The following is a 21,686-nucleotide window of genomic DNA, read 5'->3' on the forward strand; positions in this document are numbered from 1 at the left end:
TAAAGGCAATTTTTGTATGAAATAAATTTCTACAAAAGCTTTGGAAGAGGGGAACAGAGGAAGTGATAATGAAAACCAATGTGGGTGAGAAACACTGCAAAATGCAAGTAGAAAATGCATAAAGGAAGTAAAAGGGGAAGCAGAAAGTAAGAGGAGGGCAATCAGAAAATGCAGCATGGAACGTTCCCTACTTAAGTCAAATGAACACATCAAGTCTTCAGAGAACCTAGAGCTAAGGTCCAGGATCACCCATCTCAGCCAGGCCAGCAGCATCTGTAACATTCCCAATGGCCTTGCCCTTTGCTTTACTGATGGCCTTGGTGGTACTCAGCTGCAGATCAGCTTGTTCCCTGGGCTGTGATCTGCCTGAGACCTTTGGCCTGGGAAATAGGAGGGCCTTGATACTCCTGGGACAAATGAGGAGAATCTCTCCTTTCTCCTGCATGAAGGACAGAAATGACTTTGGATTCCCCCAGGAGGTGTTCAATGGCAACCAGGCCCAGAAGGCTCAAGCCATCTCTGTCCTCCATGAAATGAACCAGCAGATCTACAACCTCTTCAGCACAAAGGCCTCCTCTGCTGCTTGGGATAATACCCTTCTACACAAACTCTGCACTGGCCTCTCTCAGCAGCTGAAATACCTTGAAGACTGTCTGACACAGGAGGTGAGGGAGGAAGAGCCTCCTCAGATGCATGAGGACTCCACACTTGCTGTGAGGAAATACTTCCACAGGATCACTTTCTACCTGGAAGAGAAGAAATACAGCCCTTGTGCCTGGGAGGTTGTCAGAGCAGAAATCATGAGAGTCTTCTCTTAGCAAACTTGCAAGAACATTTAAGAATGAGACCTGGTTCAACAATTAAATGACTCTCAATGACTAATGCACCTGAAACTATACCCACAAGTCTACAATTACAAAGATTCATTTCGCTGTAATTGTGACATGAATTCAATCTGTATGTCAAATGGTTTCAGCAGCATTAAGCAATATTTTGTTCAACTCTCTCTATAGGCATTTGTTTCTCATATCATGTAGTTATATTTATTATATACATAAATATGTATTTATTTCAACATCTATAAGATTTAAATTATTTTATCTATATAACATCATGTACAACTTTACATTGGGTTTAATCTAATAAAATATTTGTAGTATATGCAATCAATTTATTTTTCTTTCTTCATCAAATGTTTAGAATAGTATATTGGGAATTGTTACTTCTTTCATTCCTTTTAAATTTCTTAAATTACTTTTAAACTCATAAATAAAAATTTAAAATTCTATACATGAATGGATTACATTAAAACATCTATACACATATTCATTGGGTAATATTTAAATCAGGGTAAACATATTTTTCTCCTCCATCATTTACTTTTCTGGTGAAAATCTTGAAAATCCATTCCTCCTAGCTTTCTGAAGTGTGCAGTATATTACTGAATACTATATTACTATATGTAGTTACCAGACTGTGTAACAGTACACCTCAGCATCTTGGCACTATCAGATTGCATCTTTTGCCCTTTGGTCAATGTTTTATCAATACTTTTAGTGGATAGATTCCCAGATGTTTTTCAATCTTGTATGTTTCTATTCTTTTGTCTATCTGTTCAATTTTCTCCATTGTTCCCCTCCATGTCCCCTATCTTAATACGTACTTAAACTTCTCTACCTATCCCAGTCTGCCTCTCGGTGAATCCCTTCTGTTAAGCATTTCATCTCATATTATATACTAGAGCTCATCCCGTGTCTCCCCCCCAGCACAACCCTTAATCTCTTTAGTCTTCTGTGATCAGGAAGATTTATTTTTCCTTCAATAGACAATTAAAGATACTAGAACAGTAGCAGTAATTGATGTTTGTTAGGGATTGCTCTAATTTCAAGGCTACAGCTTATTTACTGTCAAAGCTTTAGCAGCTAAACTTCTTCACCCAATGTGGAAGATGGAGTAGAATCCAGCCTCTTGGGAGCAGTAAACTGAAGGGCATACTATTGAGCCACTACTCTCCCCACATCTAGAGATAAGAAAACACACCAGAGCTCAACCACACCCAGTCCTGTATGGTCTTTCTTAAAACCTCAACTAAAGAGATATACAGGACTGGAATCTCCAACTAAAAATTACCCCTGATGCATAAATTTCAACATAAAAACATGAACCAACAAGGCAACAGTTCTCCCTAAAAAACTAATTCCACCACTAAGGATTTAAGCAACAATATAGAGGATAAAATATCAAATATTGAATTCCACAAAATAATAATAAAAATGATCAATGGTATCAAAAAGTTTACACATAAGCTAGTGATTGAACTCAAAGGGGATATAAACAACTAAAAGAGCTCAAAGAGAATTCAAACAAATGAAGTTAAGAAGACCATGCAAGATATGAAAGAGGAAATCAATGAAGAGATTGAAATCCTGAAAAATAATAGGAAATGAATTTTGAATGAATAGCTCAATATCCAAAATTAACACAAAAAGAGAAAAGTTTGCTAACAGAGTGGAGCAAGTTGAAAACTGATTATCAGGAACAGAAGACTAAGGGTAGGAATGTGATAAAAGTCAAACATCATGAAAAAATGCTAAGAAAATATGAATGAAACTTATAAGATGTCTGTTACATCATTAAGAAACAAAATCTATAATCATGGACATAGAAGAAAGAGAAGAGATACAAACTAAGGGCATAGATAAATTATTCTCCAACCTTGAGAAATGGAGGGAAATCTAGGTAGAGGAGACTTACAGAATACCAAACTATCAGGACCAGAAAAGCAACACTCTCAGACATATCACAATCAAAGCATTCAATAAATAGAACTAAGAAAGAATACTGATAATTGCAAATGAGAACAAACAAGTCACATATAAAGGCAAATCCATTAGATTAACATAAGATTTCTCAACAGAAATTCTAAATGCAGGAAAATCATGGAAAGATATTTTTCAGGCCTTGAAAGAAAGCAACTGTAAACCTTCACTAGTGTATTCAGCAAAAAATCCTTCCCAATTGAAGGAAGAATAAAAACTTCCACAAAAACCAAAAACTAAAGGAATTCATGACCAGCAAATCAACACAGCAAAAAATGCTTAAATTCTACACACAGGAAAAAGAAATCAGGATCAACCAGGAAAATGCAAGAAAAAATTTTTATCAAGCAGACTAATAAAACAAAGAACAGAGGAAAAGTAAACATCAGAGGAATAAATTACTGGAGACGTCACACACCTATCAATACTAACACTGAATGTTAATGGCCTCAATGTCTCAGTCAAAAGACATAGAATATCAAATTAAATTGAAAAACAAGACCCAACCATTTGTTGCTTACAAGAAACACATGTCACTGAGAAAAACAAACACTGGCTAAGAGTGATAAGGTAGAAAAAGATTTTCCAAGCAAATGAACCCCCAAAAGAGACAGGAGTAGCTATTCAAATCAGGCCTTAGATTAAAATCAGAAGAGACAATAAAGGTCATTTTATATTATTAAAAAGAAAAGTTCATCAAGAGATAGAAAGATTCTTAACATATATGCATTAAACATCAGTGAACCCAACTACACTAAAAAAATATAATGGACTTAAAAACACAGATAGACCCCAACAAAATGATAGTTGGAGAGCTCAATACTCCACTGATATCAAAAGATAGGTCATACAGACAAAAAAACCAACAAAGAAACATCAGAATTAATAGACACTTTACACCAAATGGACATAATAGATGAATACAGAATATTTCATCCAGTCACCATGCAAAACACATTCTTCTCAGCAGATCATGGAACTTTCTTCAAAATAGATCATATTTTAGGACACAAAGCAAGTCTTAACAAATTTAAGAAAATTGAAATGATACCTGTATCATTTCACATCACAATGGAATGAAGCTAGAACTCAACAACAAAAGAAACTACAGAAAATATTCAAACACATGGTGACTGAACAACACACTTCTGAATGACCAGTAGGTCATCTTTGAAAAAATAAAAGAATAAATCAAAAAGTTTCCAGAATATAATAACAATGAAAACACATCCTACCAGAACCTTTGGGACACAGTAAAGGCTGTGCTAAGGGAAAAGTTTATAGCTATGAGTTTCTACATTAAAAAACAGAGACATCTCAAATAAACAACTTAACATTGCACCTTAAGCTTCTAGAAAAACAAGAACAAACCAAGCCCAAAACTTACCAACAGAGATAAATAATGAAGATCAGGACTGAGATCAATGCTATCAAGACCAAAAAGAAAAACAAAAAAACTATTCAAAGAATCAATGAAACAAAAAGTTGTTTCTTCAAAAACGTTAACAAGATGAATAAGCCTTTAGCTAACCTGACTAGATGGAAGAGGGAAAAAAATCCAAATAATAAAATCAGAGATGAAAAATTGGACATAACCACAAATACTAATGAAATCCAGAGGATGATTTGAGAACACTGTGAAAACTTATATTCAATTAAACTGTAATATCTAGACAAAATGGATAACTTTCTAGATACATTTCACCAACCACAATTGAACCAAAGAGGCAACAACCACCTAAACAGATCTAAAATAAGCAAAAAAATTGAAGGAGTAATAAAACATCTCCAAACAAAGAAAAGCCTAGGACCTAATGGATTCATAGCTTAATTTTACCAAACCTTTAAAGAAGAACTAATATTAATATTCCTCAAACTTTTCCAGGAAAAAGAAAGGAAGGAGCACTACAAAACTCATTCTATGAAGCCAGCATTACACTCATTCCAAAACCCAACAAAGATAAGAGAAATACAGTCCAATATCTTTCATAAATATAGACAAAAAAGTTAATAAAATATTGGCAGACAGAATTCAACAACATATCAAAAAGATCAGACACCATGACCAAATGAGTTTCATCCCAGGAATGCAAGAATGGTTCAACATTCACAAATCTATAATTGTAATACTACACATAAACAGAAGTAAAGACAAAAATCACATGGTGCTCAGAAAATATGCAGAAAAAACCTCTGACAAAATTCAATACCTTATCATGATAAAAGCACTGAAGAAACTAGAAATAGAAGGAATGTTCTTCAACATAATAATAAAACATATAGCCAACATTAAACTAAATGGAGAAAAACTGAAATCATTCCTGCTTAAGTCAGTAATGAGACAAGGATGTCTACTTCTCTCACTCTTATTCAATATAGTTTTGGAATTCCTAGCCACAACAATAAGACTAGAGCTATAAATAAAAGGAATTCAAATAGGGAAGAAAGAAGTCAGACTATCCCTACTTACAGATGAAATGCTCCTATACCAAAAAGACGCTAAAAACTCCAACACCACCAAAATACTATTAGAAATCACAAACACTTTTGGCAAAATAGAAGAATAGAAATTCAATATCCAGTAATCAGTAGCTTTTCTGCATACCAACAATGAACAGACTGAGAAGGAAATCAAGGAAACAATCCTACTTACAATAGCTTCAAAACAATAGTGTATCTTGGAATAAATTTAATGAAGGAAACTAAAGATCTTTTTAGTGAAAAATACAAACTATTGAAGAGAGAAATCAAAGAAGACATTAGAAGAAGGATAGATCTCCCATGCTTGTGGATCAGCAGAATCAACATTGTGAAAATAGCCATACTACCAAAAGCAATATATATGTTCAATGCAATCTCTATCAAAATTCCACTGACAGAGGATCCAAGATGATGACTAGGAAGCAGAAGCAGACAGTGTGAGCTCTATAAATCAAAAATCTTGCTGAGATGCTGGAGCCACACTTGCAGATAAAGCACAAAAAAGAATCAAAACTTCAACACCCTAAGGCCCTAGCCTGAACAAAGCCTTGCTACTCCACCTTACACTGAGAAAACAGGAGGGCTACCATGCCACCAGATGCCAGCTCCAAACCTGCTTGGGAGACTTTCAGCAGACCAACAGGTGAGCACCAAGTGTCAGGCAGTATTCCCCTAGCCACCCCTGGGATAAACCATCATAGCCCCCTGGGAAGACTGACACTCTGCCCTGCAAAGAAAAACAAAACAAAACAAAAAATTGAATAAACAAGGAACTGAAAAGTAACACACAGCAGAGGAGGCATGATGCTGTAAGCACAGTGGAGAAGGGGGCAGGAGCAAGAAGCTGATCTCCATGTAAACTTTCAGTAAACAAATGTCTGGAAAGGCAGAAGGGCTGACAGTGGGCAGGTGATAAGCTACTGCCTGAAATAGAGAAGGTAGCAGTCCACAAAGCTAACCTTCTGAGCAACTGAGCAACATCCAAAGTCAAACAACACTGCAAAATTGAAAAACAATCAACAAACCATCACAACACACTGACAGCAGGAGGCTGGCTGTGGGATTGCTGACCATGCCCCAGAGAAAGGGGGTGAGGCAAAGAAGCCCCCAGTAAACCAACACAGTGAAAACCTAATTCTAAAGCAGGACAGCTGGTGGGCTACAGAGCTGATCTCCAGAACCTGAGGACAAGCCACACCTCGCTGAAGGAGGAGCTGACTAAGCAACTGCCACTGAAAGACAGAAGAAAACCTGGCAAGACTCCCCAACCACCTGGAAAAACTAAGACAGAACTTCTGCTTAAACACCAACACCAGGACTGGATGCTGAAGGAGTATCACCAGAACTACTAAAACTGAAATTCTATTGTTCTTGAACCTGGAGTTCTTTTGTGAGTTTGTTTCGTTGTTTTGTTTCTTGTTTGTTTGTTTGTGTTTGTTTGTTCATCTCTCCCCATTGATTTCTTTGGATTTTTTGTTTGTTTTCTTTTCTTTTGTTAGTTTTACTATTGTCAGTTAGTTAATACTAGTTAAATTACACCCAAACCAGGGACAGAAATAGCATACATACAATAAGCTAAAAATCCAATACACCCACAAAACAGAATTTAGCCAAGAGAAAGAAAACAGGTGATTGAAACCACCAATACCCTATCAAGAACATAGTTGCACAGTACCAAGTAGAATGATGGGAAAATGAAAAAAGGATAGAAACCATTCTCCCCCCCCAAAATAATTTAATACAGGATTCAGAGGAAAATTAAGAAAATGGATACCCAGTTCCAGAAATCAACAAAACAAAGATAAATGACACCAAGGAACTCAACGATGCCCACAAGTACTTCCTCAAAGAAGAAATCCTGCAAGAAATCACTGAGAATTTCATGGAGATGCTGCTAGACATGGTCAACCAAAACATACAAGAGGCACTCAAGAAATTCCAAGACAACAAAAATAAAGAATATGAGAAGACACAGAAACAAATAAATGAACTCATTGGAGCCCTAAATAACCACCAAAGTGAAACAGAGAACACTATAAGTACAGAGAGAAATGAATTAAAGACAAACTGACAATATGAAAGAGGAAGTGACCCATGATATGGAAAACCTCAGAAAAAAGAATGAAACAGAAATACAAAACACAGTGGAAGGCCACTCCAGCAGACTAGAATAAGTAGAAGATGAAATCAGAACTTGAAGATGAAATCAAAATTAAGGGAAAAACTGAAGAGCTATTAGTCAAACAACTCAAGACCTGTGAAGGAAATATGCAAGAACTCATTGACTTCATCAGAAGACCAAACCTGAGAATCATGGGCATTGAAGAAGGAGAAGAGGTGCAAGCAAAAGTAATTCATAATATATTCAACAAAATAATAACAGAAAATTTCCCAAATCTAGAAAGCTATGCCCATTCAGGTATAGGAAGCCTCCAAAACACCAAAAAGACAACCAAAATAGAAATTCCCCATGACATACAATCATTAAAACAAGCACAGATAATAGAGAAAAATACTGAAGGCTGTAAGAGAGAAAAAAAATAACAGACAAAGGTAAACCCATCAAAATCACAGCAGATTTCTCAACAGAAACCTTAAAACAAGAAGGGCATGGAGTGAAATATTCTGGGCACTAAATGAAAAGAACTTCAGCCCTAGGATACTGTGCCCAGCAAAACTATCATTTAAAGTAGATGGAGCAATAAAAGTCTTCAACTATAAGCAGAAACTAAAACAATATATGACCACCAAGCCACCACTAGAAAAGATTCTTCAAGGAATTCTGCACACAGAAATGAAAGCAAGTAAAACCATGAAAGGACAGGTAGTACCAAGCCACAGGAGAAGAAAAGACAAGGAATCAGAAGTGACACTGATTAAGCTGCACACAATCAAGCCCTTAAACTACAAAAACAACTAAATGACAGGAATCACCACATACCTATCAATACTAACATAGTGATCAATGTTAACAGACTTCACTCTCCCATCAAAAGACACCATTTGGCAAGATGGATTAAAAAGGAACACCCAAGATTCTGTTGCTTACAAGAGACCCATCTCATTGACAGTAACAAGCACTGGCTTAAGGTGAAAGGCTGGAAGAAGATTTACCAAGACAATGGCCCCCAAAAATAGGCAGGAGTAGCAATACTTGTCTCAGACAAAATAGACTTCAAACTTACATTGATCAAATGAGATAAAGAAGGACTCTCCATAATAATAAAAGGTAAAATACATGAAAAGGAAATAACAATTATCAACCTATATGCACCCAAAATCAGTGCACCCAGTTACCTCAAACACACTCTGAAGGACCTAAAAGCACATGTAGACTCCAACACAATGGTAGTGGAAGACTTTAATATCCTCCTATCACCAGTAGATAGGTCATCCAAACAAAAAATCAATACAGAAATTCTAGAACTAAATCACACCATAGATCAAAAGGATCTAGCTGATGTCTACAGAATATTTCATCCAACTTCTGCACAATATACATTCTTCTCAGCAGCCCATGGAATGTTCTCCAAAATTGACTTTATCTTAGGGCACAAAGCAAGCCTCAGCAAGTATAAGAAAATAGAAATAATCCTCTGCATTTATCTGATCACAATGCATTAAGACTAGAACTCAACAACAACAAAAAAAGCAGAAAATATGCAAACAATTGGAAGCTGAACAACACATTGCTCAATGACCAGTAGGTCATCGATGAAATAAACAAGGAAATTAAAAGGTTCCTGGAAGTTAATGAAAATGAAAACATGACCTACCAAAACCTCTGGGACACAGCAAAGGCAGTCCTAAGAGGAAAGTTTATAGCCATGAATGCATATGTTAAAAGGACAGAAATATCTCAAAAAATGACCTAAAACTATGTTTCAAACTCTTAGAAAAACAAAAACAAGCAAAACCCAAATCAAGCAGGAGGGGAGAAATAATAAAAATAAGGGACAAAATTAATGATATAGAAACAAAAAAATCATACAAAGAATCAAAAAAATAAAAAGCTGGTTCTTTGAAAAATAAACAAGATTGACAGACTCCTGGCAAACCTGACTAAAATGAGGAAAGAAAAAACCCAATTCAGTAAAATCAGAAATGCAAAAGGGGAGATAACAACAAACACCATGGAAATCCAGGGAATCATCAGAGACTACTTTGAGACCACATATTCCAATAAATTCGAGAATCTTGAAGTAATTGAAAAATTTCTAGATACTTATTACCAAGCAAAACTGAACCAAGAGGATATCAATCACCTGAAGATCTATAAAACAAAATTAAATTGAAACAGCAATAGTCTCCCAAAAAAGAAAAGTCCAGGACCTGATGGATTCTCTGCTGAATTCTATCAAACCTTTAAAGAAGAACTGATACCAACCCTCCTCAAACTGTTCCATGAAATAAAAAGGGAAGGAAAACTGCCTAACACATTTTATGAAGCCAGTATTACACTCATCCCAAAATCAGAAAAAGACACCTCATAAAAGGAGAACTATAGGCCAATCTCTTTAATGAACATCTATGCAAAATTCATCATTAAAATAATGGCAAACCAAATCGAACAAAATGTCAGAAAGATCATTCACCACAACCAAGTTGGCTTCATCCCAGGGATGCAGGCGTGGTTCAACATACACAAATCTACAAATGTAATACAGCATATTAATAGAAGCAAAGACAAAAACCACTTGATCATCTCAATACATGCAGAAAAAGACTTTGATAATATCCAAATGTTTTCTCAGGTAAACTAGGAATAGAAGGAATGTACCTCAACCTTGTAAAGGCTATATATGATAAACCTATAGCCAACATCATACTTAATGGAGAAAAACTGAAATTATTTCCCCTAAAATCAGGAATGAGACAAGGCCGCACAGTATCCCTACTCCTATTCAACATAGTCCTGGAATTCCTAGCCATAGCAATTAGGCAAGAAGAAATAAAAGGAATACAAATAGGTAAAGAAGCTGTCAAAATATCCCTATTTGCAGATGACATGATTCTATATCTTAAATACCCAAAAAACTCTACCCAAAAACTCCTATACACCATAAACAGCTATAGCAAGGTGGCAGGATACAAAATCAACATTCAAAAATCATTAGCTTTTCGATAAACCAACAACGAACACATTGAGAAAGATTATATGGAACAATTCTATTTACTATACCCCCCAAAAAAATAAATACCTAGGAGTAAACTTAACAAAGGATTTGAATGACCTCTACAAGGAAAACTACAAACCCCTGACAAAAGAGATTGAGGAAGACTACAGATGGTGAAAAGTTCTCCTGTGCTCATGGATTGGTCGAATCAACATAGTCAAAATGGCTATACTAACAAAATCAATGTACATGTTCAATGCACTTCCCATAAAAATCCCAATGACATTCATTACAGAGATTGCTAAAAGCTACCCTACATTCATTTGGAGGCAGAAGAGACTGTGTATAGCCAAGAAAATACTCAGCAAAAAGAGCAATGCTGGAGGTATCACAATAGCCAACTTCAAACTATATTACAAAGCAATAGCAATAAAAACAGTATGGTACTGGCACAAAAACAGACATGAACACCAGTGGAACAGAATAGAGTACCCCGATGTGAATCCACACAACTATGCCCAACCTATTTTTGACAAAAGTGCCAAAAACATATGATGGAGAAAAGACAGCCTCTTCAAATGTTGCTGGGAAAAGTGGTTATGTACTTGCAAAAAACTGAAACTAGATCCAGGTTTATCACCCTGTACTAGTATCAACTCAAAATGAACCAAGGACCTTAATATCAGACACTAAATTCTGAAGTTAGTACAGGAAAGAGCAGGAAACACTCTGGAAGTAATAGGTATAGACAAGGGCTTCCTCAATAAAACCCCAGCAGCTCAGCAACTAAGAGAAAGGATGGACAAATGGAACTACATAAAATTAAAAAGCTTTGGCACAACACAAGACATGTTATGTAAACTGAAGAGACCACCCAGAGAGTGGGAGAAAATATTTGCCAGCTATACATAAGACAAAAGATTGATAAACGGAATATACAGGGAACTCAAAAAACTAAACTCCCAAATCAATGACCCAAGAAAGAAATGGGCAACTGAACTAAACAGAACTTTCTCAAAAGAAGAAATTTAAATGGCCAAAAAACACATTAAAATATGCTCCCCATCTCTGGCCATAATGGAAATGCAAATCAAAACCACACTAAGATTCCTCCTCACCTCTGGTAGAATAGCTATCATCAAAAACACAACCAACAACATGTGTTGGCAAGGATGTGGAGAAAAAGGAACCCTTGTGCACTGCTGGTGGGAATGCAAGCTAGTGCAAACATTCTGGAAAACAACATGGAGGCTTCTTAAAAATCTAAACATAGATTTGCCATTTGATCCAGCAATCCCACTCCTGGGAATATACCCAAATATTGTGACTCAGGTTACACCAAAGGCACCTGCATACCCAGGTTTATTGCAGCACTATTCACAATAGCCAAGTTATGGAAATAGCCAAGATGCCCCACTACTGATGAATGGATTAAGAAAATGTGGTATTTATACACAATGGAGTTTTACTCAGCCATGAAGAAGAATGAAAGCTTATCATTTGCAAGTAAATGGATGGAACTGGAGAACTTCATCCTGAGCAAGGTTAGCCAGGCTCAGAAGACCAAAAATTGTATTTTCTCCCTAATATGTGGACTTTAGATCTAGGGCAAAGGCAGTGATGTTATTGGACTTGGGTCACACACTAAGGGTAGGAATGGGGATAAGTAGGATGCCCAACACTTGAAAGTGTTTGATGTGCCCACTGCAGTGGAGCTAATACAGTAACCTTAAAGCAACAGAGGTCAATATGGGAAGGTGACTGGGAAGTAATGAAGAGATCAGGTACAGATGAATCAATTCATGTTGTAATACACTTGTACATGGAAGTAATGCTAGGAATCTCTCTGTGTAGCTATCCTTATCTCAACTAGCAAAAACGCTTTGTCTTTCTTATCATTGCTTATGTCTTCTCTTCAAAAAAATTGGAAAAAAGGGCAGAGCAGGTTCTGCCTGGGAGCGAGGGGAATAGGGCAGAGGGAGTGGGGTGGGGACAGGAGGGAGAAATGGCCCAAACAATATGTGCACATATGAATAAATGAATAAAAAAAGTCCAATGATATTCTCCACAGAAATAGAAAAATCAATCCTGAAATACATATGGAAACACAAAAGACATTGAATAGCCAAAGCAGTTCTGAGCAAAATGTCCAATGCTGAGGGCATCATGATACCCAACTTCAAACTATACTACAGAGCCATAACAATAAAAATAGCATGGTATTGGCACAAAAACAAACAAGAAGACCAATGGATCAGAATAGAAGACCCAGACATGAATCCATGCATCTACAGCCAACTGATCTTTGACAAAGGAACCCAAAACACATGATGGGGAAAAGATAGCCTCTTCAACAAATGCTGCTGGGAAAACTGGATATCCACAAGCAGAAGAATGAGAAGATACTTGTCTTTCACCCTGTACCAATATCAACTCAAAGTGGATGAAAGATCTTAATATAAGTCTTGGAACTTTGAACCAACTGCAGGAGGTAGTAAGAAATACACTTCATTGGCTCAACAATAATGAATAAATGGGACTGCATCAAACTAAAAACTTCAGCACAGCAAAGGAACACTCATTAGACCTAAGAGACTGCCCACAGAATGGGAGAAAATCTTTGTAGTAATTCATCCAATAAAGGACTAATATCCAAAATCTACAAGGAGCTCAAAAACCTCAATCCCCAAAGAATCAGCATCTGAATGAAGAAATGGGCACATGAATTGAACAGAGAATTTTCATGGAGAGGCACAAATTGCCAATAAATACATGAAGAAGTGTTCAACTTCCATGGCTATCAAAAAATGCATATCAAAACCAGATTCAGATTTCATCTCACCCCAGTTAGAATGGCCATCTTCAAGAGCAAAAACAACAAATGCTGGCAAGGAAGTGGCAAAAGAGGAACTCCTACACACTGTTGGTGGGAATGCAGATCAGTAAAATCATTATGGAAAGCAGTATGGAAATTCCTCAAAAAGCTAAAAATAGAACTGCCATATGATCCAGTGATACTGCTCCTGGGCATATGTTCAGAGGAAAGTAAGTCAGGATACAACAGAAATACTAGCACACTGATGTTTATCACAGTACAGCTCATAATAGCCAAGCTATGGAAACAACCCACACACTCCAATATATATATATATATATATATATATATATATATATATATATATATATATATTGGAGTTTTACTCAGCCATAAGGAAGAATGACACCATATGGTTTGAAGGTAAATGAATGCAATTGGAGTGCAACATGTTAAGTGAAGTAAGTCAGGTTCAGAAAGATAATGGCCACATGATTTCTGTTATATGTGGAAGATAGATCCAAAAGATTTTATATACACAAATAAGCAAACATGATCATATACAAACTTATATGTAAAACATGTTTATAACAGTGGAATGGACAACGGAACTCAGGGAAGGAGGGAAAGAAAAAGGGAATAATAGTGTGTCAACAATATTTTAATACATAAACTCTGTGAAAGTAAAGGATATAAGGATAAGTATTGAAAGCTGTTGATAAATGTGGTGTGTAAGGGAAGGGGTAAGGGAGAGCAACAGAAGGGGTTGAACTGACCAATGTAAAGTATACTTGTAGCAGGAATATGTAAAGAAACTCCTTTGAAAATTGACTTAAAAATTAATAATGAAAGACAGGACTATAAAATAGGTACAGTGCACAAGAACATGTGGGGGGGGCATTCTTATAGGGTGTGAATGAAGGAGAGTAAGATGAGAGAATATGGTTGATGGACTTCATATACTCATTTGAAATAGAACAATGAAACTTCTTGAGATGGCTTTAAGTGGGGCAAGAGTGGGTTATGGGGGGTGGGATGAGTGGGGGCAATCTAACCAATATACAATATAAGCCTATTTGAAATTATCGCTATGAATGTCCCCTGTACAATGAATATATCCTAATAAAAAAAGAAGTTGGCAAAGCACATGGTCCTGAGTCTTTTGTCATCTCAGTCCTCCTCATGTGACGTGCTGGACTCTCCTCATAGCTCCAGAACTGGTTCCAGTTTTACACCTGCCATCCTTTCAGTGTGTGAGCTCTGAGTCTTACCTCATGGGTTTCATTCTAGTTTACTTAATTCCTCCAGACCATGGCCCTGACTCTTAAGCTTGTGGTAACAGAAATCTAAAGCCTTATAAATAAATGAACAAATGGATAGAAATATGTAGGATTTCAACGAGTTATATGTAAGTATATCACTGTGCTCCACAACATGTTATTAAAGTACATTCAATCTTATGAAGGCACATTCTGAAATACAAAATGATAATATAACATGCAAATAAAATGGGACCAATTAAGGGATTATGTAATGTATCTGATATAAGTGAATGAGGCTTTCCTATGAAGAGGAAGACTGCCATTACTTAGGAAGGTCTCCACTGGAAAACACTAATCAGTCCAGAACCAGCTCTGGTTTTTATGGCCAGAAATATCTCCAGAGAGCTTGGAAGAGGTAAGGACTCAGGGTGAGATTTTCTGGGTGCCAATAAAGACTCCACAGTTCACTAGCAACCTGGGATCTCTCTCTCTCTCTCATTTGCATATTGACATAATAGTAGAACCCATATTGTCTGCTTTACTCTCTGATATTCTCAGTGCCTTGATGGGGTTGGGGCACATAGTAGGTGTTTTATACCTATGCAAAACAAGGGTGTTCTTTATGGAAAATGAGGACAGATTTTATTTTTGGTTAATGAAAAGAACAGCACCTAGTCTATATCAATACTACTATAAACACACCTGATCTGGGAAGGTAAGAGGGATGAACCTAGTTAATATTTGATGGAAGAACAATGTCTAACTGACAAGGAGCATCTTACAAAATTTCATGCTTTTGTTCCTTTCACTAGTATTTTCCTTATTATTTAACTCTATTGAACTGAAAGAAATATCCTTAAAAATTAACATTTCCTTTGCTTCCTGTCAGCCACAGAGTAATAATATTGATGTTGGAGTTCATGTATGCTCTTAAGGAGATCTTGATGCAATAAACCCTTCTCCATTATCTAGAAAGAATAAAGTGCTCTTTAAAATTTGACTTCCTAGAGCCAGGTGAGGTGGTTCAAACCAGTAACCCCAGCACTAGGATGGCTGAGGCAGGAGGATCATGAGTACCAGACCATCCTCAGTTACATAGAGAGTCCAAAGAACCACATAGGCAAGAGACCCTCTCTCTTTCTCTCTCTCTCTCTCTCTCTCTCTCTCTCTCTCTCTCTGCTTCTCTCTCTCATACACACACACACACACACACACACACACACACACCCCTGAACTGCCTCACCTTATTATAAACTCTTCTGGGTTGGACTATGTGTCTTCCTTGACTGTTGAAGGCTGGAATCACCAAAGCTAAAAACAATCCATGGACCCAGGATTGGATAGTTTCTTTGAGCCCACACCTGCTCTATATTCTAACATACATCTCTCAACCATCTTGTCTATGCTCTACCCCATCCTTTACTCTCCATTTGCTTGGTTGAATTTAGCTACATTATGTTTTGTCACTAGTTTTTCTCACTGAAATATTGCTTCCCTTCTTTCATTTTAATCACATTCAGGCATTATTTTGTTTTCTTTGTCCCCAATCATTGCAATACAAAAAATGACAACTTTTCCTTTCTAGGAAAGAGAAATTAAAAAAGAAATTTATATACTATTTTGCATGCTATACAGGAAAATTGTATACTCCATTTAGTTTATTATACTTACTTCCCATTATTGTCATTAGGACACAAACAGTTTTCTTTTCTTGGTCATAATTAACTAAAGTTGGAATCTTTTTGTGAATTCTCAAAAATTTCTAATGCAAAATTTTTCTTTAAAATAAAACTAATATTTTCTTAGTCTTGTATTCTGATTGGGGACAATATGCCTCCCAGATGGAAGAAAATTAGTTTGTAGACTATGAACCAGTCTTAGATATTGCCAGGTTTTGTGGCCTTCCAAATCTGAACTCTAATAAAATCTTTTTCTTTAGTGTTTGTTTCCTTTTCTTGAGTTTCCTTTTATCCCTGGAGAAACATTGGCATTAAGTTCATGGAAGATGGAGAAAAGTATTGTATGTATTGCTTATGTTTGAACTTCAGAGTGTCTTAATGTGTTTTGGTCTATGGGAGTTAAACACCTATTGATCATATTTTGTTTCTTAGTTCTAGTAAAGTTATTCAATGTATTAATAATTATGTCACTTGATATTATTTAGCAGCTAGTGAAGTTAAAAATTATGTTCTCATGTGAAACAAAACTAAAATCTATTTACATAAATAAAAATTTAAATACTTTGTATTTTAAATATTTTTATGAGTTTTGAAAGATTTCTGGATTTCTGTACACTGCATTATATATTTTATAAATAAAAATTTTCATAATGTGATTTGCTACAATTTACATAAGTAAACACATTACATTAAAAGTCACTAAATTACCAGTAAAATATAATTCTTAAAAAATCACAATTTATAAGCAAATGAATTTTGCTTAAAGCAAAAATGCATTAATAAAATTAAATAGACTATTACAGGCTTTTAAATTTCACTTTCAGCTTAAATTTTTTGTGTCATTTAAATAATTGAAATTTGCACTTTCTTTTTTATGCATAAAGTAAAGATGTAGATAGTATATATAAATATGTTACCATATATCTGTGCTGTTGAATTTTAATCAGGATTTCTATTAGGAAAAAAAAAATCTAAAAAGCTCTGGGTAGCATGAGGAGGGAGAACCAAATGGTTGGAAATGCCATTCTAAACCCAAGTAGTTTGAAAGCATAAAGGAAAACAAAAACAGAAGTGGAAAGTCATGGGAGTGTATTCAGGAAATGGAACATTGAATGTTCTCCACTTAAGTCAAATAAGCACCTGATGGTCTTCAGAGACCTACAAGCGAAGGTCCACTATCATTCACCTCAGCCAGGTGAACAGCATCTGCAACATCCCCATTGGCCTTTCTGTTTGCTCTACTGGTGGCCCTGCTGATTCTCAGGCTCAGATCAACCTGCTCCCTGGGCTGTGACCTGCCACAGACCTATGGTATGGGAAATAGGAGGGCCATGATACTCCTGGGACAAATGAGGAGAATCTCTCCTTTCTCTTGCATGAAGGACAGAAACAACTTTGGATTCCCCCAGGAAGAATTCAATGGCAACCAGGCCCAGAAAGCTCAAGCCAGCTCAGTCCTCCATGAGATGACCCAGCAGATCTACAACCTCTTCAGCACAAAGGCCTCCTCTGCTGCTTGGGAGAAGACCCTTCTGCACAAATTGTGCACTGGCCTCTCTCAGCAGCTGAAAGAACTGGAAGCCTGTCTGACACAGGAGGTGGGGGAGGAAAGGCCTCTCCTGATGCGTGGGGACTCCACACTGGCTGTGAGGAATTACTTCCACAGGATCACTCTGTACTTGAGAGAGAAGAAATACAGCCCCTGTTCTTGGGAGGTGGTCAGAGGAGAAATCATGAGATCTTTCTCTTTATCAGCAAACTTACAGAAAAGATTAAGAAATGAAGAATGAGACCTGCTCCATCATGGAAATGACCCTTAGTGAATAATACAATGTATCTCATGTTCATTAGGTCTGCCATTGCAAAGACTCATTTTTGCTACGTTTGTGACATATCTTCCATCAATCTGTGAGGTATTTTCAGGAGTATTAGAAACATTGTATTCAATGCTCACTGATTTATCTATCTACCTATTTATTTATTTAGCTATTTTTAAGATTTAAATTATTTTTGGTGGTTTAATTTATTTGCACTTTCACATTGTAGTTAACACAACAAAATTTGTTCTTTTAAAATGGCACATTTCTTATTTTGCTTTAAGTTTCTAGCATAGAAAACTTCTTTCATGAGCTTATTCTTCAAAAAGAAACTCCATAACTTATTACATAACCTTATAAAGAATTGGAAGATGGAATCCTTTATCATCATTAATATGTTCAAATTATGAATAAAAACTGAATTTTTAACATGTTGGGATGTAGCTCAGTAGATGAGTGCTTACTTAGTGTGTTGAGGCTCTTGGTTGGATACCTAACACTGCAAAAAAATAAACCAAGACTTTTTCTAAACCAGGTTGAATGTTGACCTCGTCCTATAGAGGTGAACCTAACAAATACAATTCCTGCTCTCTTGTATCTTTGATTTTCATAGGTAAAGAAACTTAAAAACAAAAATCATACTTAGTTAATATCAGCTGTTAACTGATTCAATGAGAAGAAGGAAAAAGCACAAAATTCCTTCAGTAAAAGGCAGATTGTGGCATGCCAGGACTTAAAAAAATGAAAGCAGAAATAGCCTCTGTAAGTTGATGGCACATCTGTATGTGCAAATGGACACTGCTAATTGGATAATAAATTTCCAAAATACAAAGCCAGTTGCTCGAAGTTCATACACAGCAACTGAAAGCCCTAAAGGGAAGGTAGACATATGGGGAGAGACAGAGAGGTTGAAAGAGACTTAACTTCATCCTGAGGATCAACAGTCTTTAAAGGAAGGGGAGAAAAGAGCCACAAAAAAAAAAAACAAGGAGAAGAGCCTCACATTACAAGGACATTGTGGTAAAAGTCTAATTAACAAAATAAACTTTTTAGAAACAGAACCAGTGAATTCAGGCAAGGTATGGACTGGATCTGCCCAGTATATTGGAAAATAGATGGCAGTGGTAACATTAATGGCAACATTTGGTGGAATTAATAAGCAGAAATCACATTGGATAAGTTGGAAATAAGAGAAGTAGTGAAGGATATATCATGGAATTCTGAGGGCAATGTAGGCCATTTATTTCTTTGCATAAATTTCCTTTTTTGTAATATAATTTTCTGGATAGATTCTGAGTAATTGATGCAATGGCAAATAACATGTTTAACATATATATCTTAAATCATAGCATACTCAATTGCAATAATTTAGCATTTGTTTTAAATAATACTATGAATATCAGTGATCCCCTCAATTTTTGTTAATTTGTTAGGCAGAAATTGATAACTGAATCATTCATAATAAAATCCCATTAACATTGATGATGTAATGACTTCTGAATTTATTTACTTTATTAATTATCTTGTGTCATTATCAAATTGTTTTACTTGTAAAAAAATGCACTTCATTTTTAGTACAGCTGGATATGGTAAGACTTCTTTTGTATCACTCCTTGTAATTTCCCGGCTTTATGAATATTTAAAACTCATGCAGATTCCAAAATAAGCAAACTACCATGGATATAGTAGGAGACTTGATCTAAAGATCTCTCAATACCAAAGTTCAAGAAAATGTCAAAAGCAGTTCAAAATAAATCAGGAAGCACAGAAATTCAAACAGCAAAGAAGAATTGCATGTAATTCCAGAATAAAAGAAGATACAGCATTTATAACCAAAATCCAGAACACAAAACTAGTAAAATCATTAATACATCACCATAAAGGATGCTTCATTGGCATTCTTTTCTGCTTGGACATCTGTGTGATAGCAAGTAACTCACTCAATCTCTTTAAAACTCAGCTTTCTCAATAAATAAAACTGGTTTAAAATATTTGTACTGTTGTGAAAAGTAGAAGAACACATGCATTTTAAAGCACTTATCATAGTATATCCCATAGAGTACTATTTAAAACGTGGTAGGGTTTTGCTAATTTTTTTCACTGTATATGAGAAAATTATTTGTCTTTTATTAAAATTTGTATGAACTGGGTCCTACTTCCCAATAACTGACCTCCAAAAGAGGTAGCCTAAAAACAGCAGAATTTTGTCATGAATTCTAGAGCAGGGAAAAATTGTCCTTCTTCATTTAAAAAAAAATACATTCAGACAGGAAATGGTGGCTTTGAAAATGTCTGGAAAAGTGTGGGGGGAAACATGAGAATTAAAAAAAATTAAGGAATTCTGAGAAGAGTTCTGTAGAAGAACAAAAAAACAGACACCCTTCACATGGAGGATGGATGTGAATTTAAGTTCAGTCAGGAAATGGCAACTTGTAGAAATACCTGGAAAAGAAGTTAGTCTTCTCTACTGAAGTGAATATGGGTAGTATTCTCGTACTAATTCTAATGTGACACATTTCTGGACCACATACTTTCATTATGGAACCACAGGAAGCATTTCCCTTCCCTTTAGAAAGCCCCATAGTGCTCTGCTCAATCGCTCCTCATTGACCTGCCTTACAGATTTATACAGCTGTTTTCCCTGCCCTTGTGTCTTCTGGCCATGAATTTCCCCTTAAGAGTACAAATTGACCAATTAAAGTCAAAGTTGAATGAAAGTTCTCGGTTCGTCAGAAATTCCTATATGAGGGGCTTTTCTTTTTTCTTTTGATGAATATTTTTAGAAGTAAGGGAATGTCTTTATTACAGTGACATAATATTAGGTGTAGCTAAAAAGAAAGAGAAAGCAGAATCCATTTTACCCCGGGAACTCAAGATATCTATATGACCAGCGCCTCCTATTGGCCAACAGAGATAAGACAGTGTTAAGTCTGGAGTACAGATTTTTTTCTGTTCAGGCAGAGGTCTGTGTCTTCTTCTATTGATTTTGTTTGTTTTCAAAGCTAAGAAAATGCTTTTCCCTGGAGAAAAAAATGACTCCAGTATTAGAATGAACATGTTTCCTTGGCTTTTGTATCTCACAAAGGGAAAACTACCAACTTCAGGAAGTCAGGTCTTCCTAATGAACAGTGGACAGCTCTGGTAGGAGAGAAAGTGTCAGATGTGTCCTTTACCTCCAGCCTACTCAGACACTCAGTGCTTTTGTCCCCAACTTTTCTAGGTTCTGCGGGTCACACAGAGGAAGGAGGGAGTGTTCCCATCTGGGTGTGGAGCTTCAAGGTAAGTCAGGGAAAATGTCTTGTTTGATGGTGCATTAACTCCTTCCTAAGAGTATGCTGTTTATCTTACAAATTCTTTCCTACACTCAGATTTTGTCTCTTGACCTCCCAATCAGGAGAAAGTTTTCTTGCATCAGTACCATCTTGACAGGATCCTTATGGAGAACACAGGCATACAAAAAGGAATTTCAGAAAATGCAAGAATTGCCAGCTATTGCCCATGGAATGTCTGTTTGGACAGAACTGGGAAGTTCTAAGGTGATGTGCGCTGGACTCGAAGTGAATCAGGAGGTGAGGGTTATTGCTCAGGTAGGAAGAAAGCACTTCATAAGGGATCTCTCTTATCTCTAATTTATATGTTAAGTATTATTTTGTCATGGCTCTTTCTTTCCTCCTCCACCACTTTGCAAGGGAACTA

General features: G+C 36.1%; 2 protein-coding genes across 2 annotated transcripts; both read left to right on the forward strand.

Annotated features, from left to right (window-relative positions):
• The first annotated feature begins 287 nt into the window (after nt 1-287).
• LOC109689103 (interferon alpha-4-like) lies at nt 288-818 on the forward strand. The gene has a single exon (XM_020167858.1). It carries the CDS (start codon nt 288-290, stop codon nt 816-818), a length of 531 nt encoding a protein of 176 aa, XP_020023447.1.
• Nucleotides 819-14,379: 13,561 nt separating this feature from the next.
• Nucleotides 14,380-17,963, forward strand: LOC109690928 (interferon alpha-21-like). The gene is made up of 2 exons (XM_020170605.1): nt 14,380-14,485; nt 17,377-17,963. The coding sequence occupies exons 1-2, from the start codon at nt 14,380-14,382 to the stop codon at nt 17,961-17,963; spliced, it is 693 nt and encodes a 230-aa protein (XP_020026194.1).
• The last annotated feature ends 3,723 nt before the right edge of the window (nt 17,964-21,686 follow it).

This window comes from Castor canadensis, chromosome 13, assembly GCF_047511655.1.
Source record: "Castor canadensis chromosome 13, mCasCan1.hap1v2, whole genome shotgun sequence".
Classification (NCBI taxonomy): domain Eukaryota; kingdom Metazoa; phylum Chordata; class Mammalia; order Rodentia; family Castoridae; genus Castor; species Castor canadensis.

Bases quoted from the DNA above. Each gene is read 5' to 3' on its own strand.
- LOC109690928 (XM_020170605.1), top strand. From the start codon at position 14,380: ATGGTCCTGAGTCTTTTGTCATCTCAGTCCTCCTCATGTGACGTGCTG. The intron at 14,486-17,376 runs GTGAGCTCTGAG...CCAGGTGAACAG, and splicing joins ACCTGCCATCCTTTCAGTGT to CATCTGCAACATCCCCATTG.
- LOC109689103 (XM_020167858.1), top strand. From the start codon at position 288: ATGGCCTTGCCCTTTGCTTTACTGATGGCCTTGGTGGTACTCAGCTGC.